The sequence below is a fragment of the Enoplosus armatus genome, chromosome 10 (genome assembly GCF_043641665.1).
Source record: "Enoplosus armatus isolate fEnoArm2 chromosome 10, fEnoArm2.hap1, whole genome shotgun sequence".
In the NCBI taxonomy this organism is placed as follows: domain Eukaryota; kingdom Metazoa; phylum Chordata; class Actinopteri; order Centrarchiformes; family Enoplosidae; genus Enoplosus; species Enoplosus armatus.
In genome coordinates, this window is record NC_092189.1 from 18545745 (window position 1) to 18571831 (window position 26087).

A 26087-nucleotide genomic window follows, 5' to 3' on the forward strand; every position below is an offset into this window, starting at 1 on the left:
ATCAAACTGACAGACAATTATGTAGTTGGGAAAAGCTATCCACAGCCAGCTTTCCAGGCTGACCTGGAGGTTCAAACCAAAGGAAGAAACACCAGATTAATCTTGTTTTCTGGACAGTGCAAACAAGAGAAATCAGCTGCTTGCCAGGGAGAAATAGAGAGATTTCAAACATCGAGAGAGACACTTGCACTTTTTAAAAATTGGTTGTATAAACAAGCAATCACTGTGCTGAACAAATGAATCTGGCATGAAGCAAAAGTTTAAAAAGTTTAGACATGCAGCATTTCACAAATGTCACAATCTAGTGAGCCAAAACAAACGATTAACAACCCATCCCTCTTCCACCCTTCAGTGGATATCTTCATTTCTCGTATGTCTTTCCAGTGTTGCTCCCAATGTAATTCATATTCCTCTTTTTCTCTTCCCTGCTCTGTGTGTTGTCATGTTTTTGGGGCAATCTAAGGTTTTCCAGATGGGACAGAGTAAAAGGGAGCAAACATCTCCACAGATACGAGTGTTTACGTTTTCTGTCTGAGGACGTTAAGAGTGACATCTCCTGAGAGAGAGGAGAGGAGGCGAGGGGGAAATCGATGGAAAAAATTGGCTGATGTGAGAGGCAGGAGGAGGAGGAGGAGGAGGAGGAGGGAAGAAGTAAAGGGAAGGGAGAGAAAGGAGGAGGAAGGGAGAGAGGAAACAGGGATTCAGAGACCCAGAATGACAAGATGGATTGAGTGAGAGAGATATTAAAAAAAGACAGAGACAGCCAGGGAGGACTAAAGAAGCTGTATCAAAAGTGACGATGTCTGGCTTGCCATGTGGACTTTGAATTGTTTTGTCATGACCTTCCTTTCAAATATTCTTTGAAAGAAAATGTTTAGACATGCAGCTGTATTACAGCCATTAATCCGTGGTCTGTCATACTGGCAAACAAACACACACGTAAACACATAAACACACACACACACAATCTGTTGGACTGAAACATGCACTCGGCTGAAAGATAACAGACTCAAATTTGCATTCATGGACATGCACATAAAGAAAATAACTTGCATATGCACATATGCATAGCTGCATTCTCATGTCTGATTTCCTGATAGGGGTCTGTTTTCTCCCCCCAAAAAATTGTATTCATATATCATACGCAACACAGCCATTCTGTAATATAGCCACATTTTTCTTGTTTTTTTTCCTAATTACTTAAAGGGACTCTGGTGTACAGTGAGAAGTTGAATTTCCATTTTACTTGATTCACTTGTAGTATGAGAAGATTTCTGAGCTGTGTTCTTTGCATCTTCTTGCAGCAGGAAAATGACAACTTTTGGGTGCATAATTCCAGGACAAAAATAGTTTAAACTAATCATATCTTATATCACATATTCAATCATCATATCAAACATCGTATCCAGTATTTAGTGAAAATTGGTTTAAAAAAAATGAATGGAAATGATCAGCTATATACATCCAACATGCTTAAACCACAGACAGAAACACACACAAATGAAAAAATATGCTACAGAAAAGTAATGACAGTTGTAGAAAAAAGTCTTAACTCTTAGCTAATAAAGGCACACACTGACAGGCACAAATACATACTGTACAGAAGATGCATAGACTTACACACCCAGCACTAATGAGCAATGTCAGATATGTGTGTAAACATGTAGAGAGTAAACATAGGTACAGAGTTATGCACTGGTAGCAAGCACACCCAAACACACATGTAAACATACGCACAGTCCTGACTCCAGCCCATCAGTTATAATTTACAGTCCAGCCAGCATTAATCCAGCATGTTTATTCTAGTCTAGATGCATTTTCTCCGCCATGATAGAAAAGCTTATCTTGTAAACTCTGCAGTAAGCTACATCAAGACATAACTTGGAGTAACTATCAGAGTTTATTTGTCCAAATGAGGGATCAACCGCATGCTGATTTATTGAATGAAGTTTAGAAAGGCAAGGGATCTTAAGCCAAACACATGGTGTGGGGAGGCGATGCTGGCATATTGTTCGGATGAGGTATTGTTTTTGTATTGGTCTGTATCAGGCATTAGTCATCGACACAGTGATGGAGAAAAGAGAGAAAACATGTATTGATTTCATGTGTGTGCGGCCTGGTTTGTCTGATAAGTCTTTCACTCAACCATATTAGAAAGTCTTAGCCACCATTATAAAAAGCACAATGATGTCACGCTACCTTATGGCAAACTCAGAGCACTTGGCCTCTAAAGGAAATAAGGAAATACTTCAGGGGATATTAACTTCACTTGTTGTTTACACACAATGGGTGAAACCACATTAACTTTCCCCAGCCAAATGTTCAATATGAAGCACAAGTTTTCACCTACATTTAAATTTGTTTGGAATTACTCAATTTCAGCACAATCTGGAAGAAATCTTGCAATGTAAGGCTGCCAAAGATATTATGCTAAGTGTTGCGCATGCTGTATGCATGCAGAGACAAGCTGTGTCTGTGATTACAGCAAGACGGTCTGACCTCAGATTAAAGGACATTCACACTGCTTGACTGGATTACGTGTTTTTGGATGAACAAAAAATTCTGTTAGATGTTTAATCGGATTACAGCAGGCAGTCTGAATAAGGTGCTTTAATGATGTAAGATACTTTGGTTTAAAATACTAACAAATCAATCCAGTTGATATATGTCTATCTTTCGTATTCTTTTGTTTATCATGATCATCAGATCATTGAGCAGTTGAAAATACTCCTGATGTGTTATGTTGCATATATACTATAGGATAGTTTGGTTGAGGTGTTTAACAGAAGTCAGATATGTAATGAGAGTCAAGTATTTTCTAATTATCAATAATTACTAGTGTGTGTATATAAGCATGGGCACTGAGGAATACTGTTTCTGCAGCTATTAGCCTTCCATGGGAAAAATGTTAGAAGCGTTAAACAATATGCAAACTTTTCCCATGGGATGTATGCAAGGTTTAAGTCACCAGGGATCCCAGAACTTGGCATTTGTGTGTGTGTGTGTGTGTGTGTGTGTGTGTGTGTGTGTGTGTGAGGAGTGAGAGGGCGAGATAGAGGTCTGTTTAGTAACAGCAATACCTATTTGACTACAGATAAGGGTAAAGGCTACACTCTCTGTGACCATGTATGCTTTTGTTCATCCCTTGATATCATATGCAACAATGTGTATGTGTGGGAAAGAGAGTGTGTGTGTGTGTGTGTGCATGTGTGTGTGTGAGTGTGTGTGTGTGTGTACATGTGTCTGAGTGTGTACTTTCTCATACTATCTTCTCTTTCCCAAGCCATCTCCTCCCCATTTCTTTGAGGAGATTTAGAGTGGGGAAATGTCACAGCAGTTTATCACCAACCACATGAAACAAGCTGCTGGCCCACCACATGCAAACACACACACTCTCTCTCATTCACACACACACACACACACACACACACACAGCCTCTTTTCCTTGGTCTTTCTCACCCTGCCTCAAGTGCACAGGATGCACACAAATAAAGGTATTTTTCTTCCTCTATTTCGCTCAAACACACACACACACACACACACACACACACACACACATAGATAACACCTGAAACATTCGCTGTTCCAAAAGGTATGGTTATACTGTAGTTAAACAAACGTACTTACAAATGCATAAACATATTTCCACTCCTCAGCGTAGTTTGTGCTCGGAGTGTATTTTTATCTGCCGGTCTGGTTAAAACAGAGTGAGGAGGGAAGCTGCATGCAGCCAACGGTGATTATAGTTATTATAGGCCTAACACACACACACACACACACACAGACGCACACATGCATTTCAGCCACTTGAGGTAAAAGAGTGAGAGAGCCCTTAAAGTCAATTAGGACAGCTGAGAGGAGACGAGGAGTCACACTCTACTGAGTGCAGTCGTTTAGATATGACGAGTTAGACAAGCAAGAGTAACATCAGCAATGACTTCGGCATGTCCCTGGACTTTTTCCCAAGGATAAAAGATTAGGCAGTCAACAGAATATAGAAGGTTCACACTTCATTAGCCCATTTTAGATGTTCACCAACAGCAACATGATTGGTCAGTTGGTAATTTGCCTTTGGAAGTAACTTTGCCTTGCCTGGCTCAGCTGTTTTAGCCCCCTTTTGAGGCCCCGAAAACAAAAGAATTTCTGAACAGATACCAGAATGGTTGGAATTACCAGTTATGACATATCAAGTTAGTTCAGGCTGGAAACGCATCATGCTTTAAGTTTTTGCTTATTTCTAAATTTCCAAGGAATTCTGGTATCTCTGGATGTCCCAATATTGCAAAACTTTCAGCATTCCTTAACTATTGTTCAGAAAGACATGGAAGACAATAATGAATTCTGAGTAACACTATCTTTTCTTTTACTGTCATATGAACAATGACTCACGGTTCCTTGCTAACAACTGTACAGAAATTGCAACATTTTGTAAGCAGTTTAAACTCTGTATATCATCATATCCGCACCAGTTCAACATCTTGTTGTCGTGTTGCTTGTTTAACTAATGGGAGCCTTGCTGCTTGTTACTGGCATGTCAACTCGCGATTAGTCTATTATTTAACCTTGTAAATATTCAGTAATTACGAAATTCGACTCCTTGGACAGGACACTTGCATTCTCTCCTGCCCTGAAATCCCTCATTAGGATGAGAAACTTTATTTTATGGAGACTTGTTTCCCCTATAGCCATATACAGGCCTATTAGGTAAATATAGCATTGGCCTAATTGCTCCAGCATGGCAGATTTTTTGTTAATGGGATTCCTTGTAAAGAAACGAATACAAGTCACAACAAGGGAAAAGAAAGAGGTCATAGTAGACCTGCTTGTACGTGGTGGGTTCAACATCAAGTCCTCCTATACCTAATTGACTAAATAGGTAATTTGATAGCAGTTTATAAATAAACAACTCATATGAGTGTTTTTGGATCTGCCAGTTGCCGGTTGAGGTATGATTATGTTTACTCAACTAAAGCTATTAGGCTGGGATAAGGGAAAGATCACCTTCATGGTTTAAAGAAACCAATACTCGCTTTGTGTGCCCAAACCATCTACTTGGACCTAGACTTTTTACAGCAATATGACAATGTCACGCCATAGGATAGTAAGAGCCATAGGCTAAAAGAGTCCATGTTGCTTTACGTTACCTGCTTTCTTTAAACCAACACATCTGTTTTAAACTATCAAACCTTTTCTAAGGGCATGTTCTTTCAATGATGATTAAGCTTCAGTTATTTCAAAGGTGATCAAAGATTACTTTTTTAAATACTACAGTAGCCCTATTTGCAGTTGTTTTGTGAAGCACTTCATGTCCATTAAAAAATGAGCTACACAGATAAAGTCACTGGGCCTCATGCAAGAACAAGTCATAGGAACAGATTTGAAGTGGCACGTACGAGCATTCCCCAATATTCTTGTACGTCAAATTTTCTCTGATCAACCCATACAGGAAAGGAAAGAGAGGTTTAGGATATGTGTACAGCAATGTTTCTGCATGAGTCCCAGACGGAACCAAATGAAACGCATTGAATGTAATTTGAACTTCTGGCTGAACTGAACAACCTGGCTTGTTTATCAACACAAAATATTGAAAGAAACAAACTTACAGAATCCTGAGGTTCTTGATGCCGGAGAAGTCCACTTTAGTGACTCTGGTGATGTTGTTTCTGTTCAAGTCCCTGCAGAGAGAAACACAGGAGTTACAAATCTGATAGTTAATAAAAGTTAGTTAAATTGACAGTATGAACTTAATATAGAGTATCTCAAAAGCATCAGAGAAGACCCACTAAGTGCATGCCTGTGTCTGCGTTTGTGTGTCTCTGTGTGTGTTCTCAGTCAGTCAAATTAGTGAATGTGGCAGCAGGACAGAGCGTGAGAATGCCTGACAACGTAAGAGTCCACACACATGCACACACATAAACATGCAAACACAAACAAACAGAAACCAAAACACACAAACAGTCCTACTGTGCAGGCACTAGGAGAGTTTTGCACAATCACTTGCATGTCTACACACACTCACAGCTCCTGCTGCTATGAATTATTGAGAAGCAAATTTTCCAGCACAAAAAAAAAAAGTGGGATGAAATTATTTTCTCTTTCCATCATCAGAGTTTAAAAGCTTATCATGTTTCCTGGCTGTCATTCAATCTGTTTTAACTACGGGTGCACAATGTATGCAAACTGCAATATGAACTGACCGTCTGAGTGTGTGTGTATAGACTGGTTCCCTTTATACGGGTATGCTGTTTATTGAAACGCTGTCGCACTGAAGGAATTAGGGCAAGGAAAAAAAACACACACACATGAGAGCACAGACAAACAACACACACACAATTTTCTCTCTTATTTCACACACATGACTCTCTTTCCCTCGCTTTGTTAGCTTTCACTCGTCCTCTCTCACTCACAGACGCAGTCACTCACACATACACATAAACAGAGTCTGGTTTTACCAAGGCGGCCTGAGTGTGTGTTTTTCATAATACACCTAAACATTTATAAATCTGATTTAAGACCATATTAGGTTTCAAAAGGCTTCCCCAAGCTGCCATGGCAAGGACCACTAATAAGAGCCATACCCCGGCCTGAGACAGGGAGGGCTGGTGTAGGCGAGGGCAGCCCTTCCCCAAGCCCAAAATGGGGTCCAAGGTCCACCAGGGGTCCTTGAAAGGGCTCCAGGGTAATGAATAGTTTCAATATATCATCTGATACAATGGAAAGTCACATAAAATGACTGCTGATCAAAGACTCCCTCCCGCTAAATCACAAGCAACAACAAATAAGTTCTCAGAATGAGGTCCTGGTCGAGTAAGGTTTCTATTAAAGGATTCTTGATATGAGAAACAGAAGAGAAGAGAAGAAAGGAAGGGAATATAAAACCTCTATACAAAACCCTAAAAGTTTTTAGAGTGGTGCAATGTAGAACCTTAAAGCAGCACTAATCAATATTTTCATATTAACAATAGTGAAAGGGGTCACTCATAATGACAAATCTTCATATGGTGATGTTGCATTCATTGTAATTATAGATAAACCCACATCAGCATGCGATCCAAGCATTTGGAAGCAGCAATAGCAACATGAAAAACTATAAAAACCAGAAATTCATGATGAGTCTCATCCATCCTGCCAGTGCATTGAAGAGACCAGATACGTTTTTGACAGCGAGCCACTTCGCCATCATCCAGACTTGCTGCTGCTGGTTCTTGTCACAGGCTTTCAGTATGTGTGTAATTGCCAGTTCCTTGGAAAGCGAGGCAGCTTGATAAGCCTTCTTGGACGTGGTGAAAAACTCAACACGGCATTGATTTATCATTTTCAGCTTGAGGAAAGAGCTCCTTCCATGATGAAAGAAACTGGTGTTTTTTTCTTGTTGATTTGTAATTTCTAGTATCCACTGACTTTTGAGTGACTCTGAGGCAGCATCCAATCTGAAAACTTCTGTCCCCCATCACTCCACCTCTATCCACCTTCTCCTCCCGGTCTTACCCCTCTGCTATCTGTCTTTCCTTATCTTTTCACATTTGGCTACAATCATTCAGTTTCTTTTTTTCCCCCTCCCTCCTTCCCTTCATCTATCTTAATCTTTCCTTTCCCCAGTCACTGCTCTTTAATGTCAATCTGTCAGTCCTTCACAGCCAGATTTACCCCCATGTTCCCAGCCTGCCTCTCCATTTTTTCTTTTTCTCGATAATCTCCCCCTTTTACAGTGTCTCCCCCTCTCTCAATCTCTCTTGTCTTATCTTTCACTGTTTCACAGTTGACTAAACACTTTTTATTCGCCTTCCTCTGTTTTTCTCTTTCCCCCTAATCTCTCCTCTTTTATCTCAATCTTTCACTCTTTTACAGTTGGCTACATTTTCCCTACCCTTCTCTTTTTTCTCTGCCTGCTCTCCCTAATCTCTCCATCCTTATCTCCATCTTTCTCTCGTTCACAGTGGAAACTTCTGCTCTCACCAGGGAAACCGCTCTGGAGACAAACAAACAGTGAGGATACAGGACCAGGTGGAGAGCCATGTCATCACCCTATCTAACATCGCCACCTAAAAACTGAGAAGGTCAAGGCCATTGCCAAAGCAAAACAAGATGTGGTGTGAAATTAAATGATAAACGTGTCAAATGAATAGCAACCAATTTACACTGATGTGTTCAGAAGTTAAAAGGTGTAAAGTATGACTTTTAGTCATTCTTTATGAAGGTAAACAACCTAAATCCATTATTTGCTCCCTCAGACAACTTACATGTGTTTATTACTACTAATACTATGGTAAATTATACGTAAGATGTTCATTATGGATTTTATTGCTGTTCACTTGCTGTTATTATGGTGCTGATGTAAAGGTCGTGGATCAATCTTATTTTGCTAACCCTCAATTCTCCACTCCATTAGCCATCATTTGTCACAGAATTGTAGGTTATTAATGGATAAGCATAAACAATTACAATAGAGCAAAGAAACAGTGAGCGGTAGCTGTTACCACCAATCTTTAAAGCATAACCTTCAGTCAGAGACACTTACATCAAGGTACTGACCATTTATAGCAAATTGCTACACAGTGGATTTGGATCTCGCTACATTGGCAGTTGTTAGTGTTGTGCATTGAGATCAAGACTCAGGTAATCCCATACAGTAAGGCCTCTGTCTCACACGGAAATTCTGGAGAAATTCGACAAAAGTAGTTTGAAAAAGAGCGGAGAAACAGTGGGCTGCCATGATACTTTAAACCAGTATAATTAAGTGATAGAGGACATTTTTGCAATCAACCTGAAATTATTAAAAAATCTCAGCCAATAAAATGGGCTACAGAGGATCTGAATGATTTAAAGCTAGTGAGGCTGCCATTTTTATGCACCTGGTCTGCTGAAGTGTGGGTGTCCACCCCACGCAGCAGTAAAGCTTAACTTAGCTTTAAATTTTAACTGACCAGCTGGCAGACAGACAACTAACAAGAGGCTTTAGCACAAAAGCTCTAACCACTGTTTGTTTCCATTACAGGCAGAGGTACAGTGCACATGTGTGTGTTTGCGACAACGGGATAAGACAAGAATGCAAACAGCAGGTGTTCAGGGAATTAATATACCATACAACACACACACACACAACTCAGACAAATGCACGCAAACACGTCCACGCACACACACAAAGGCACAGACAGCTCCCCGCCACATCTCACCCCACACCACTGAAACCAGTGAACCTTATAGTCTGGCTGCCTTGGGCCGGCATACTGGTCGACTTTACACACACACACACATTTGGTGTGTGGGGGGCTGATTCTCTTACAGCACAGCTTTATTGGTTGGCTACACCACAGAGACTGAGAAAAAACAGAGAAATATCTATTAGAAAGGAATGTTAAACAAATGACAGATCAGGTGACAGAGACTCCCAGGAGCTCATTGGAATGAAAAGTTGGAGTGACCGCCGCTGTGGTAACCCATGAAATATTAGGAAGAATTAAGAATACATGAGTTAAAATGTTTGACCTGTCGGGTTCCTGGCCGGTCATCTTTCTCGTTCTCTCCTTGTCCCCCTATCTCAATCTGTCCTGTTTTTGTTTTCTTGACCTTTGCCCTTTCTATCTGGGACAGCAATGAGGAATAACGACTAACTACTGCAAACAGTTTCCTCTCTCTGTTCTGTCTCCGTCTGTCTATCTCTGACACTGTGACATTTCCCTGTTCCACTTTTTCTCTCACTGTATCAGGCACTGCATCCTTATCTCTCTATCCCTCCATCCTTTCCCTTTCATCCTTTGTTGTTCTCCGTCCAACGCTTCGTTTCCGAATGCGTTCGCTTCCTGTCCTAATCTCCTGTTATTTTCCACAAAGCTCTTGTACTGCTTCACTTTTTCATTCCTCCTTTCTTGCTCTCCATCCCTCTCTCTCTCTCTCAGATAGGTATGCTCAATTTCGCTCCCTAAATCTCCAAGTTACGCAAGGAATCCTAATTGCCTTCTTCCTTTTCCTGTGAGCTCCACGCTCTACAGTGTGTCTGTCACCAGAAGCAGGGGGCAGGCGTCAAGCTGCTTCAGAATTAGCCTTTGTTAAAGCTGCAATCCATCCACTTAAAATCTTTGGATATGACACTTAGCAACACCTGCTCAGACTTCTTTGATCTAATCACTAATTGTAACCTCACTTGATATGAAAGCTTAAAAGGCTGGAGCAGCATGATGTTACATGAAAACCTTTTGTCCAATCAGGACTGACAGAGAAGGCAGCTTAGAAGCCAAACCAGTCAGAGCATTAAAATATCACATTTTGCTGCTAAACAACTGATAATGGTTGAAATGAAACCAAATTTAACATATTCTTGTGCCCTCACTATGTAGCAAGCTAAACTCACTTCCAATAAAGGTTGACGTTAGTTTTCACTGGAAGCAATGATAAAACTATGAAAATAGTATTTGGCAACAAATTCAATGATAGGAACTTGAATTTACGACAGCTGGTAATCAGAAAAAAAACAACATTAAGTTCCCATAGAAAGTACAAACATATACAGTGAGTCAACACGAGAAAACATAACATAAAAAGGGAAAAAAACGTTTACCTTTAACATTTACCTAGAATGTCATATTAGCAACACATTGGCTTCAGACTGCTAGTATAATGTCTAGCTTGGTTATCAGTAAACTGATTGGAAAAAAAAACTAAATTAACAAACAGAACAATCACAAAACATCTATAACAAAAGGAGGACCCACATATAATGCTCGAACAAAGGCATTTGGAGAGTAGATAAAAGATGCCTGTCAATATTTTTCAAAATGGTGGATGTAACAATGTCAGTAGAACTGCTATGGAACTGGGTGTCATCGTGGTTGCTATTAGCAACAGAATGTTCAGCTGGAAGCAACAAAATATATTAAATATTAATTAATTAATTACATATTATTGAATGTAAACGTTTCACACATTCAGGTAATAAACTTAATTTGAAGAACTTGGGTTTACAAGAAGTAGAACACTCAATTGAATGTTCTTAGTTACAACTATATGTCACATGTATAACATAAACTCTAAAATGCAAAGATGAAATCATGGAAAGCGTTCAAAAGCACAACACTTTCAGTCCCCGTCTCCATTTGCAGACCATGTATTGTCTACAAGAGTCTACAAGTTTGGAGGATTTGTGGAACATTTGGTCTCCTGTGCAGCCGTTTACTGCTGTTTTGAATCTCTGTCATATTGACGCTAATAGGTAGTGAACTCTCTCCTATAAAAGAACTGCTCTCTGGGATACACAGCAATCATCACTAGGACGTTTTGGGCATTCACATCATACGGACACTCACACCACAAAGGGCAAGTGAACACATGAGAACAAGCAAGTACAGACACAGATCCACAAGAAGTCCAGGAGCGAAGCTACGTTTTAGGACACCGTGTCCTTTATTAAAATGACACGGCAGGTTATTTAACAGCTCATACCAATATTATGCAAACTCAGCATCCTTAAATTAAGTTTTGAGACCAAACATAAACAAATGAAAGGAAAGTACATCACCACGCAGTGTGGCAAAAGCTTTGAAACATCATTTAGATTATCAGACAGGAAAAAAACTAATAAAAAATACTATATTATATATATATATATATATATATATATATATATACATGATATAAAGAGGGCAAGTGAGGAAAGATACATACAAACATCCTCGCAAACATCTACTTTTGTATGGCCGGTGGTCTTATGCTTTTACTGGTTATCTTTATCTATATCTTCCCTTGTCTCCACTTGTCTCTACTTCATTTTCCCCCAGCCCAGCGCTTCTCATGTCTTCTGCCTTCAACATTAAACATTCATGTGCCACCCTTCACTCCCTTCATTTGTCCCAGTGATGGATAAAATTGGACCATCATAGCAACACATAAATCCAACATGATCCTTCTCTCTCTTTCTCTATGGTTGTACACACATGGATATATAAATAATTTGATTAAACTTGACGTTGCCAGTAATTAACTGAATTTGAATTAAAAACAACAAAATTATTCAAGCCTGGCTACCTACGTTCACAGACAGCCATCAAATTCAGCCGCAGTAGAATTTACAGAGCAAAAGCAAACATTTGCTAACACCACTGAGGGAAATGCTGCTTAAAAGACAAAGTGTGATGGGTTTACAGCCACTACAGCAAGACACTGATCCCACTGTTGGAGATGGTTTCTCGTGTAGGCTATGCATGCTTCTCAGAAACATTGTGACACTTGACATTTAACATTTTATCTGGCCAATGTTCCTCACCACACATTTGTCACAATGAGTAAAAATCATTCTCTGTTTGTACTAACAAGCTGCTGGCTTATTCGAAGCATTTGAAATGTCTAGAACGCTAACAATGCTTAAAGAAACTAAACAAAAAGGTAGGACAACTTGTTTCCCAAAGAAAGAGAGGAAAGGTAAGAGGAGAGGAGCGAGGAAGAGAAGCAGAGACACTGATGATAAAGGAGCCATTAGTCAGTAAAATATTTTCCCAACAGTAGACTGAAGGACCCTCACTTTCACTCCATAAAGGGGAATCCTGTCTGAATGACGCGCAATACAGCTCCCTCATTCTCATCTTCACTTTAGTTCTTCAACTCAATTCAATTTTACTCTCATGTTAGTATTTTTTGTCATTCTGTCTGACTCTCTACCTCACTTTTTGTTGTTTTTCACCATTTGTAGATCTATTCTTCCCTCTCTTCTACCAACCGTCCAGCTTTAAATCCATCATCATTCACTCCCTTTATTCTCCTCCTGCTTATGTCTCTGTCTTTTCACTTACTTGTTAATGCATCTTTCGCATTCAATATCCCAGACTGATCGGATTTTGTTGAAATCTGGGGGAGTAATGTGTCTCCTCTTTGTGTTTCATCATGTATTGCTTTGTTTTCTGTCTGGCACAATTTAAATCTCTCTCCCTCATAGTCTCTATTCAATGTTAATGCTCAACCTCAGGAAACTCATAGTTTGGTGTTGCTGTTAACCACGCAGGCTTGACCACATTAGGGAGTCGCCTGCAAGCATCCCTTTCTTTTAAAGCCACGAGCCAAAAAGGCTATAAACCAGCGCTGTATTTGGTTAGCTCTTTTCTTTGCTGGACTTTATAGGGCTGCATTGCTTTTGTCTAGATTTACTACTGCTGTACTGTAAGTGAATGGGGTGGGGTGGGGTTGGAGGGGTAATTTGGCCGCTGAGAGGCCACTTGACAAGAACAAGGACTGCTGCTTCCTCAACAGAGGCCAAGTCAGGAAAAAACGAGAGTGAGTGAACGAGAGGATAAGAGAATGGGAGAGGTTAAGATGAATGAGAGAGAAAGTGAAGGATAGAGACAAAGCTGGAGAGAGACAGAGAGATGGAGAATCACACAGATACACAGTGAAATGACCAGTTTAAGCTTCCAGTCTAACATAAACAGTCTGTCACTTTGAGCTTAGCTGAACACTGGACCGAAAAGGGAAAATGATGGTGCAAGTCGCACTCTCATGCTGTACGTGCTTGTTGCATGCACTGCCACGTGCACACAAATAAACACAAATACGTATACACACACGTATAGTGGAGGAACACACACAGAAACACGCTGAGAAAAGAAAGTCCTTGCAGAAGGGATATAATGTGTTGCTTTGGTGACAGTGGCCTAACAAAACAGTGGCATAGCTTGTTAACATCAAACGACTCCAAGCGTACTGCACGCACACACACTCGCTCACACACACACACAAACCCAGACTGGCGTTATAGTATGACACACACACTCTAAAGTCCCCCGAGCTGAGGACTTCTGTTTCAGCAGAAAGTCACAGAAGGTCATTCGTGACTCGGGGTAGTTTCTATGTGACACAGTCTCTCTCTCTCGTTATATGTCAAAGTTTCCAACTACAACCAATTGCATGTTTAATCCAGTGAAAGCATGAAAGTGTACTGTGTGTGTATTTGTGCCTGCACTTGCCTAATGATGAGTGTGCGCTGTACGTGTGTGGCCACATGCATAAATTGCTTCCATGCATGTGTATGTATTTTCATTTGGAATATGAATGTACCTTTTTTTCATGTGTGTGTGCATGTGTTTGTGTGTTCTTGTGCTGTCTTTGTGAGGACCCATTTTTAGACCCTGAGAGTGAGGATATTTTTGGAGCGTAAGGACATTTTGGCTGGTTTTCACTACTTCAAAGGGTTGTTTGAAGGCTAAAAAAAAATTCTAGTTTCACACAACCTGGGTCTTATTTTAGTAGTTTAGGCCATCAAACCATCGTTCCTATCTGTAATAACATCCCTCAACACATCAAGTTAATTGGTAAGATCTTGAAACACAGTGACATTGCTTAAAAAAAGAAGACCACAAGCCATCAGACAATCCTACAGGTTTAAACTAACCTCAAGGTTAACAAAACTTACTTTGAAGACAAAATGAAGGCAAACTGTGAAATAATCACCCAAATTGTTCGCTGCAAACATCCATCACAGTTAAGAGGCCTTCTTTGTGGTTCAACTTTGACCTACCATACTTTCAGTACTTGTGCACACACACAGACTGTGCACAGAGAGATTTCAGTTGCACTCACCAGTTTATCCCCCAAATAAAGCGGTTTAGATCATCTGGTAAAATGTTGGCTTGTTTACAACCTGTCTGATCATCTGACCACTCGTTTCTCATGCTTCCTGGTAGCAATGTTCCCACATCTCAGCCATCACTTTGGAAATGTGATATGTAAATGGGGATGAGTACAAAAGACAAAAACAATGGCCCAAACTACAAAAATAAGAGTCAAGTTGTAAGAAACCGTAATTTTCCTTTAAAGGTTAAGTTTAGAATTAGGTTTGGTTGGGGTTTGGCATATTTGTGATGGTTAAGGTTAGGGATAGGGCCTAGGAATGCATTATGTCAGTGAGGGTCCTCACGAGTGCAGTACAATTATGTGTATATTCATGCCTAGTTTACAGTGTGCATTCATATGTCAGCTTATATGTGCCTGGTTTTCCATATGAATGCCAGTGACTGTGTGCATGTCTTTGCCTGTTTGTATGTATGTTGCTACAGTTGTTATGTTGTGTACAGTACATGCGAATACAGTACATGTGTGTATGTTTTAAAGCTGCCAGCTTGCTCTGTTTCCCAGAAGGGCAGTGCCCACTGTCAGTGCCAGCTGGCTGCCTCCTTGGCAGACTGAAAGTCATTATATAGAAAGGTCAACAGCCCGCACACTGGAGAAACTTGGGGAAGAGAATATCACCCACTGACCTAGAACTGGAGCCTAAATATTGGTTACCCTCACTTGTGCCATTTGGCATACTATAACTGAGTCAAACATAGTTGGAAGGGCACAAAATGGTTACCACGAGATGGCCACAGATGATAGGCGTGACATTAAGAGGCTGTTTGAGAACAGCAAGCTCATTGTGGTTTTTACTTCTTAGTTTAGACTTGTCTGCTATAGCAATAAGACTCGGCTGCTCCTCAGATGTATTACATCACCGTCATACCCACGATAACAGTAAAGAACACTCTTTATTGAATGATGGCTTTTATTTAACAGTTACCAAAGCATGTGTGCTGACTGAAGCTTCCCTCAAAGAAGCGTACATATACAGAAATACTGCACAAACAAAATACATCTCTAATTAGCTCCCTGGTTTCCACAAAAGTTGGCAAAGCAACAACACAGCAGAGAGAATCATGAGAATTATCCAAACGTTTTTTGAACGCATCTTTGACTTAGAAGACTTCTTGGCTGTGGCTAGCAGTTCTATACAGCACAATATTATTTGCACTGACTTCAGTCAAATGCTCGGGCGACAACTGAAAGGAGCTGGGCCAAAACTGAAGTGAACACCAGTTCAGTGATTACAGATTGTTCTTGATCCAATCAAATTATTCTAAATTTACGGGACAGGAACTGTGTCAGCACAAATTATCTGGTCTGCTACATGCTCAGGTTAGCCCCAAGTTTCCAAAGATCAGACACACACACACACACACACACACACACACATATACATATACACACACACAAAGATTCCAGTCCCACCACGGAATGCCGTTTCATAGCTGAGGGTGTGGTGGTTACAGCCTCCATTGACCAATCAACACCAAGCTTTGATAAGAGCCAGAAGCAGAGGCTGGAACATGTGTGTGTCCAGTCTACACACAGAAACACACACTCACACTCACTGATGCTTGCTTGCACACACATACAGCAGCAGGATCATATTGTTGTGCACTCCGTGGTAGGTTGGCACGCTGAGGGGAAATGGGAGCTGTGAAAACCCTACTGGAGAGATGCTGCTGGCAAACTGAAGGTGTGTGCGAGTGTGTGTTGTAGGTCAGAGAGAGACTGGTGAAAAGAGGACGGGAGGCGGCAAGGGAGAGGGAGATGGGGAAGAGAAGAAGGTGCAGTCAGGCACGGGTGAGAAAAAAAACAGAGGAAAGTAATACGAAGAAGAAAAAAGGAAGGTAGAGGAGAGAGAGCGAGAGATGTAGGAAAGAGAAACAAAGTTGGGGTAAAGACAAAGAGTTGGGAAGGGAAATAAAAAGACAGAGAGAGAAAGTGCCAGACGAGGCTAGAGAAAGTAGAGAAGGTGTTGCTCGTAAAAAACTTGCCAAAACTTCCTCAAAGTGCTGTTAGCGAGGGAACAGAAAAATAGGCAGTTAAAATCAGAATTAGTTTGTGTAAAGTTGGCTCAGGCAGCTTGCTACGTCCAGCAGTGAACTCATTCAACCGCAAATACGCACATCAACACACAGTTTGGCATACAGTACACATGTATAGAGATGTGGTCATACATGCTACACACATATATGGCATTTAAAAAAGCACACACAGAAGCACAGACGTACAATCACACATATACGTCACCTCGGGCGATTGTGATGACAATTCTTCACTATTTTTTCACATTTTATAAACTAAACGATTAATTGATAAACCGTGAAAATAATCGGCAGATTAATTGAAAATGAAAATAATCATTAGTTGCAGCCCTAATACCCACACACACAAAATTTCCTGATTGCAGCTCAACCAATTGGAGGCCCCCTCTTGAGTTTACAGCATTCAATTTCCCTACATTTCAGTTGGGGCAACAGTTTGGAATTGCAGCACTAAAAATCAACACTCCAGGGTGTGTGTGTGTGTGTGTGTGTGTGCGTGTGTGTCTATGCACTCCCTGTAGGGCAGGTGTGAATTGGACACGGGAGAGAAAAGCCATCCCTATTTTCCAATTCATTTTAACCAGCCTCGTTAAGCCCGTTAAGCCTCCCCCCAAAACCCTCCACTCAAATTAGATGCAAATGAGGTCTCAAGTGGCTTCCCAAGGAGGACATTACAGAATTGACTGGCCTGAGGTAATCTGTGAGGCTGCCTGTGAGTGCATATGTGTGTGTGTGTGTGTTGAGTGAACAGATGAGGCCACCACTGTTTTTCTCTCGTTAACCTTTCCAAATGCTCTGTTTACAATAGTGAAGAAAGCGGGGCTTTTAAAGAGATTCATTCAGTAGTTATGACAGGTGGACTCTGGCTCTGAATATTGCTCTTTACTTGTGGAGGTGGTGGAAGTTCATGGTATTCAATGTCATATACTGTGTAATAAAGAGAGTAAGTTGTGACTAACTCTAATTTAAACTAAGTTTAACAGACCACAATGGGGATTTTTTTCCATTTTGATTGATTTCCTTCCTTCTATAGGTAGCCATGTTCATTCAAAGAAGAAGCCTGCCATTGTATACATTTTCAGCGTTATATATCGGCATATCCTGAAGTTATTTCTGTGTCATGTACTTCTTCACAGTCCTCAACAGTGATTTTCAACATTTGTTTTCAGTAACCTCCACAGAGTCTGATTCGGTACATGTGGCTCGAGAGGGTGATAAAGGCAGCAGTAGAGTAGTAGCCGAAAAAGATTTTCCACTCGAGATAAGGCGAGAGTCATGTCCCTTACTCAAATGCCACATGTCTTGTGGTTTTGTTGCATAGTATTCTGGTGTGGTGAGACTACTATTGGTGGAGAGAACTCTTTCTCTTCTTCTCTATGAATTTCTCCTTATGTAAATGTTCGAACATTTCGGCAAAACGGAGAGTCTCTTAAGAAACGTTTACGACCAACACTTCCGCATGAGACACAACCAAATGACAGAAACACAAGGTGGATGACTATTCGAATTTTGAACAGGGTTAAATGTAAGGTGAACTTTTACTTTGAAGAGCTACAAACACATCGGCGTCCTTTCCTGTTTTCCATTCACGATTAACATAAGCAAACAGAGATGCTTGTGAAAAAGGTAAATAGTTAACCACAACAGAAAATATATTTAGCAATATTATGTCCAAAATATGAGTGCTTGGAACATCCTGATCATGCAGACTAACAGCAGGGCAGTTATTATGGTACAATAGTGATTTGAAGCTTCTGAAGTTTCCATGGTCATTTTGATTGGACTTCACCATGACTTTTGGTCATCATTAGAATCCATTGTATGTGTTGTGAATCCAAACTGACTGTAACCACCATGAGAGCCGCCTTTCAAGCCTACAAGGTGCGGGAATTTGATACTGACAACTTTTTTTTAAGCCCATGTGTCCTAGTGCACTGTTTTGCTGGCCAAATTAATGCATGCCAGTGTCCAACCAGTTACCTCAACATTGCGACATTGCATTGCCTTTGACCAATAGGAACACTTTTCTGCCAGGAAACTTCTGAAATAACAGATTCAATACATTTAAGTATATTAGTGGCTCTTCAGTTCATTTTAATGTTGATTGCCAGTTTATGTTGCCATAAAAACAGTTCCTTTATCCCAATATTGACATTGTCATAACAAAAGTTATATAAACCATTAGCTTTACATTATAACTTATTAGTGGTGACAAAATGATGAGTTTATGTGTGTTTTGCTTTACATCTGTCTTTTCTCTTTCAGGTCACTACATATATAAACTACTGAATGGTAAAGTTAAGGAAATATCACAAGTTAGAGATCAGTTAGAGAAATAGGTAAACTTCACTTTGATGCAAATGAGCATTTTTACTCATAACTTAACAAACTTGCCACTTTTGTTACTAGAGTCTGTTGTCCACATGGACTTCATCACAGTTGTCAAACCCAAATCCCTGCTCAGGGCAATAATGTTCATCTCTCTTTCCTAAAAACTTTCCCATCTGCCATAACCTTAAGAACTGGAATCTCATCCATTTTAATGTTTCCCATCTCAGACTCCCTAAAATATATCTGCAAAGAGAGAGAAAGATGAAGGCAGGCAGGGAGGGAGAGAAAGAGGGAGGAAAAGAGCAACTCTGGGCCAAAGTCACAGCTGAAACACTGACCTGGATAAATCAGGGAAACATAAACACATAGTTTCTGGAGTTAAAGAGGAGGGAGGGGGCGCTGCTACCCCAAATATTCCACCCCGGGGACCCGAGCGAGAGGCAGGGGACCCCCTTATCCCACCTCCCCATCTCAGCCCGCTCTAATTATTTATTTTCCTAAGGTGTAAATGTCTTCGGGGGATTGCTGTGTAAAAGCCAACAGGTCCTGGGAGGTCACAATAGCCCTGTGGGATGGTATGGGGTTCGTTGTTCACACTCGCACATATGCACGCAAGCAACACAATCACACAAACATATGCATGAAAACAGACATATGTCAAAGTAAAACTGCACGCACAAATGCTAATCACGTGTTCATATCCACCAGTAACCCCCACATTCACAAACACGACCCCCCATTTCCCTCTGCAGCCTACTGATTGTGTTTGTTGTCTCAGGGTTAGGTCTGTTGTTAATCCCCTGCGGAGCTTTTGGCTGCTCCGTTATCACGCATAATCACTTCCATACCTTAACAGCATAGGTGTGTGTTTGTGGGTGCATGTGTGTGGCTGCGGGGGTGTATACGTGTCAGGATCAGGCTGGAGGTGGCAGTAGCGTCTGTCAGGGGTCTGTCTCTGCCTCAGGAATGAATATCATTTGAAACTAACTGCCACCAGATTTGAAAAGAAAAAGCACTGAAGGTAATTCTTTAAGAGTAAAATTATTGTTTAGGATTTCACACAAATCACTGAGGATCTAGCCCGACTTTAGGAACCTGTGAAAAACTTTGTAAAGTCTTACACAAGGGGAGTGCGGAAGAATATAAAAAGATTTAAGGAGCTCACTTGCTTCTTCTCACCTTTCATTTTAACCAGTTTAAAAACTTAAATACTCGCTCTAAAACTGCTTCAGGACTGTTTTCTTTACTGCCTAGATTCATTGGGGTCACTGGTGAATTTTAGGGCAGTTTCATGTGCAACATCTATTAAGTGACCAAAGTGACTGCAGTATATGCTTTCAGTCAGAAGATATACTTTTCCCAGGAAACTACCCCTTGCTTTGCATAAGTATATAGGTAATAATGGTAATAGTGGGTAATTTTCCTATTTATCAGCCTTATTGGGCTTAAATGCCTCTGAAAGTCACTTTATCCCAATTAAATTCACTTTATCAGCTTTTGTAGAAAAGTTTTTTTCATTTTTTTTCTAATTGATGCTGTATGAGCTGATAGAAACCTAAGTAAACCAGTAGCCTGTTAATGCAAAATAAAACCGTGAATGTTCCTCTGAAAATAAAATGAATTGTTTGCCTTATAATGATCACTGACTGCAGGTCAGAGTTTAAACGCATTTCAACATAATCGCTCAGCAGTCGCGTGATGAACATGGATGCAACGACGGTACTTATTCACGAGAAAACGGCACAAATAATATTGATTCAGTAATGAATTAAGTTTTCATTGAGACCTTTCAACAGTAAACCAGGCGTATAGTATAAGCTCTCCATCACCTCTCATAACTTATTTGAACGAAAACATATCTCATGCATTGTTAAGTTTTACAATATGCTGAAATATTAGAGAGTAAAGCCAAGGGAGAAAGGCGCACCATGAGGTCACAGGGCACAATGTGATGATATTTAAGGTACATGATGACAGAACAATAAGATTTGCTTAAACCGTCATGACATTTCACTTACAGGCGCTCGGCATTCCTCGGTATTCCTTTAGGCACAGTCTTCAAACCCAGACCCTGGCAGTCGACATGCGACCCGGAGCAGCTGCACTTGTGTGGGCATCCAGTCACCGCAGCAGCGCACACCAGCAGCGCAAAAGCCAGAGCCCAAACCCGGCATAGAGCAGCCCGCTTCTCCGGCCCGATCGGAGGCATGATATCCACTCAAATTACTTCCAAACCGAAGTTAATTGAAAATCCGCGGGGGGGCAAGTAGACGTTGTGGAAGTAAGGATCCCGAAAAAGGTCAAGAGAGGCTGTTCGACTGTGTGGTAAAAAAAAAAATGAGCGGTGAGAGCCGAAATCAAATGAAGTCCGCTGTTGCAGAAGTTCACCAAAGTTTCTCTCAAGAGACTCGATCAGTCAAAATCTCATTAAAACGCTCCCTTGTCATTGAAGCAAATGGAGAAAATTAGGATTTGGATGTGACACTTGGAAAGAAAAAGTTTTTTTTTTCTTTTTAAAACATCCCACCGTGCGTCACTCAACTCGATGCGTAAAAGTCTCCCCAAAAGCTCCCCATTCACAAACTCTCCGAGAAGAAGTTATCAGCCTGACTCCTAAACTTTCCAAGGTGAAAATGCTCAGCTCGGGTGTAACCTCCTTCCAGAGAACATCCCTCCGCTGCCAGGATATAAAAAGTGAGAGTTGCAGAGGAGTTGTAATCAGAAAAAAAAAAAAAGTTGAGAGAGCAGAGGCGCAACACAGACTGGTACGCCTGGAGGTTGTGAGAGTGAGAGAGGCAGACAGATTTGTACTTAGGTTTCCCCCAAAATCCTCTCTCTCTCTCTCTCTCCCTCCCTCTCTGTGTCTCTCTCTCTATGTTGATGTCACCAGAAAAGAGAGTGAGAGAGCTCTACAAACTTTCACTCGTCCCTTATCTTCCCCGCAGAGACACTCTCTGCTGTATAAACCCGGATACTTTCCCACACAGAGGAATAAAACTGCAAACTCTCAGTCCATGGCAGCGGTGACATATTACAGTACATATTTCAGCTAATTTCCCAGCAACTCGTCCTCTTTTGTCTTGGCCCATATATCATCTTAATGATTTACTTTGTGATCATACACTGGTTTTGAGCCATGTCTTTTATGAGCCATCTCTTCAAATAGTCCAATGCATCATCCTTGGGGAGTCTCTGTCTGTCAGTTTCACTGATTAATGCCTTAACAGCAGCTGACACAAATATGCTGTCTGATAGATCAATCACTTAGTCAAAAATGTAATTAAACTTAATTTATCTTCTTCTGTGTTGGCACATGCCATGACGTCCACAATGACTTGAAACAACATCAAAACTTTTTTGATTATTAATTGATAAAAGCAAAGATTTTAGGCAAAAATAAAGATTACATGACCACTCTCAAATATTGAACATAAACTTGGATTTGAGTTAAGGTAAATCTATTCAAGATTATCTGCTAATAAACACTGTTCAAGCTCCTGCTAATCTTAGTCATTACACTGATTTCCACACATTTCTTCCCACTGGGACAGACTGCAGCAGTGAAGTAAAAAAGACTTGTGGATCCACTCTGAAGAGTTGGTGCCCTTCTGCAAGCTGCAGTAGTGCTGCTGCCCTCTATTGGTAGAAGGGGAAACTTTCATAAACAGAGTGGAGACTCATCAATCTGCAGTTACAGTAATAATTTAACTTCTCATTAAATCAGTGTCTGCTAATTTAATTCAATTAATTTGGAGAATTATCCTGCAAATGTCCAAAAAAATTAAAAAGCTTTTACCTCAGCAGCGTGTCAGTCTTTAATGAACAGTGGAAAGTTCATAAATATTGTACTCCCTGGAACCCAAAATTAGTAACTCGGTGTCTCATTCTGGGACTCTAATTAAAACATCTGTTTTTCTGTCAGTTTGGAAAACCCACCAGAGACAGACTTGTGGCCAGTTTAATATTTGATCAATTCTGAAGAAGATACTCTCGTAAACACATTTATTGTAATGTTTAAGATACATTCTGCTTGAAATATGTTTTAATGGTGTGTCTTTCAGGCACATGTTGATTCATGGTCAGTCAGTTGTGCTCATACCTGAGAGTTGCCAGTCTTCTGGCGTTAGCGTCAGTGCAGCCGGATCGGTTTATTTGTTCAGTGCCTTGCTCAAACACATATTGATGGTAGTTGCTGAGGAGAGGAAAAACATCACTTATCAGTTATCACAGCATCAGGTTTTCTGTCTATTGTATTTCCGGCTAAACTAGAGATAATCTGAGTTGATGTTGATCGCAGTTACATTGTAAAAGTAGGAGTACAGACATGTACACAGGGTGAGCAGTGTCTAATTTAGTCATACAGTATGTGCGCATGTGTGAATGTCAGTGTGTGTGTGTGTCATATGTATAAAGACAGCTTTAGAGAAATGTGAGAGCCTTTTCTTAATTCCCTGTCTACTCTTCAGATATTCTCTCCACCCTCCAATTTTCATCTCATTTTCTTTTTATGGAAATGCATCAGAAGTTGGCTTATTGAAAATCTCCCTCACACAGTCCCCTTCACTATTGAAGGTAAAGAAGAAAATGAAGCTGCTTTGAAACTGTGTCGTGTCAGATTGATGGCTGCAGCCAGGCAAGCAGAGCAGCACAGTTCATTTCCAGAGCCACTAATCCAGCTCCTCCTGGGGGATCCCCAGGTGCCCCTTGGCATACTGGGGAAATTAAATCCCTCCAGAGTTCCCCGGGTCTGCCCCAAGGTTTCCTCCCTGCTGGCCATTCCCAGGGAGTCATAGCAGCAAGCAGCCTGTCAAAGAGAGTAAGCCTGGCCTCTCTGTGGAAACCCATTTCAGCCGCCTGCACTTGGATCTTATTGTTATCACCACCAAGAGCTTACATTACCCAGACTAACACATCCCAAATTGAAAGCATTAAGATTTGGAAGTAGCCAAATAGTGACTACCACAATGTACAGTACATTCAAAATCTGTCAAATATTGGAAATATTGGTGCCAAAAGAACCATCTTATCAATACATATTGTTACTGACCGCTCTCAGACCCATTTAAATACCACTAAAACATTAAAACCCAGTTACCCATTTTGTTGAAAGATGTTAATATGCTGTTGGCCAACACCCACATGGCTCGCTAAGCTAACGTAAACCTGAGGCTAACCTAGCATTTCAACAACAATGCCCTTTGTGTTTATTGAACACAACATTAAGCTTTTAGCTCAGATAAGGGAGTTAACCAAAACAGTTGTGTACTTTTATATTTCTATGTTGTAATGTGGAACAAGTAACCTTTTGCTGCTTGTGTTCATGGTATTGTTAGCTAACAGTATTTCAAGCAGCTGTTTGTTACAAGCAGTGCTTATGAAACATGTTTTTTCATTTTGAGTGAGACTGGCTATTATCAGACATCTGACGGTAAGCTAGTTAGCCGGTAAGAAGCTAGCATGGCTTACTTTGTATATCCTTAAAATACAACATCTAATAAAACGCTGTTTAATTTTTACAGAAAAAGGAAAACTAGGGTCAATTTTGTCGTATATTCTGTTCTTTTACTTTTGTTTATGTTTTCTAAATGTAAAGTTTTCCAATGTAAACATGTTCTTACCTCTCTGCTGTGTTGCTGCTCAAAGGAGTGAATGAATTTGACTTGTGAACCACAGACTGGAGTCTCTCTCTGCTTCTCTCTCATGCATTTGAGGAGAGCTGAGATTGAGCCTGGACACTTTATATATTAAGGGGGACAGATTATCATATAGTTGGGAGTAGCAGGTCTCCCTGTCTCCCCATGAAATGACACCAACATGTCTGTAAACTACTCATCTATGGTTCTGTTGTCTAACAATGATGGCATGGGGATCATGTCACATACAGTAAAGCAACATTGGATGCAAAGGTCATGACCCTGTGAGTCACCCAAACAGCACTTAACTCCAGATTAAAAGGAATTAATGAGTTTGAGCAGAGAATAATTGGCAGGAGAGCAGATCTAAATCTACACAAAACACAAAAAAAACAATGGTTTTGAGGAAACATCTGTTGTTGCTTTGTCTCCATGTGTTGCAAATCCACTAAATGAATAAAGGAGAGACACAGCAAACTTACTGTATATAAGAGATAGAGAGGGAAGGAAGATACAGTAGGAGACAGCACAGAGACGGAGCCACACACAGAGTCACAAATCAGACTGACCTGATTTTCAGCACTCTAACAATGTGGTAACAGTTGTATTATCTCACCCTTTGCTTTTCCTCTTCTTGTTGGTAGTAGTTCAATGTTTTCACAAATGTCTTTAAAACTGTTGCACCACTTTTACTTTCCTTTTTTTCTCTCTGTTGCTTAATGTTAAACTGTTAACAGACACACCAAAGTCAGACAGTGTTATAATTAACAGAGAATAATTTTGTTTTCATGATGTAAGCTGATCGACAGGCCGCTCTCCCAAAAACGTGGTGTATTTCTTTACAAATGAAAGAGGGGTAAAGTAAGAGCCTCTGAAAGAGAAAGAATGGGGGCAGAGAGTGAATAGAGCTACTCTGAGAATGAGTTCTGAGACGTCTGTAGTGTCGCGTTGGCATAAGCACCAAGATCTACTGATACACATTGATGACATTTTTCATCACTCGACTGGTAATTAAACCAGAAAATCTATGTCCCAGAAACGTTGTGTGTATCAGTAACTCTGTCCGACATATGGACCATGGATGTATTACGAAAAACTGGATATTGCGCTCCATTCATTCCTATGAAAGTTGCACATGTGCCAAAAAAGCCTCTGCGGATTTCTTCATGCTTTTTGGGCCCATACAGCATGACTCGCTGTTTTACTGCCCTCCTCTTCTAATGATTGTGTCTGATCCTGTCACTCGAGTGATAGTGAGTAAATGGCTCAATTTTATTAAGCGCTTTTTTTAACACATTTTCCCCCTCTCATTCACCCATTCACACACACACACACACACACACACACACACTCACACTCACAAACTGATGGCAGTGAGCTACAATGCAAGGTGCTGGCCTGACCATCGGGAGCAATTTGGACAGAAGGAGCTGTGGATCGAACTCCAGCCCTGCGATCAATGGACGACCCGCTCTTC

At 40.6% G+C, this 26087-nt stretch overlaps 1 protein-coding gene across 1 annotated transcript in view; it reads right to left on the minus strand.

Moving 5' to 3' along the window:
• Positions 1-21186, minus strand: part of slit3 (slit homolog 3 (Drosophila)) — a 225444-nt gene extending 204258 nt beyond the window's left edge. The window contains exons 1-2 of the mRNA XM_070912750.1: positions 20996-21186; positions 5604-5675 (exon numbers count right to left, since the gene is read on the minus strand). Coding sequence (XP_070768851.1) covers positions 5604-5675; positions 20996-21186 — 263 coding nt within the window. The remainder of the gene's footprint in view (positions 1-5603; positions 5676-20995) is intronic.
• Positions 21187-26087: the final 4901 nt, after the last annotated feature.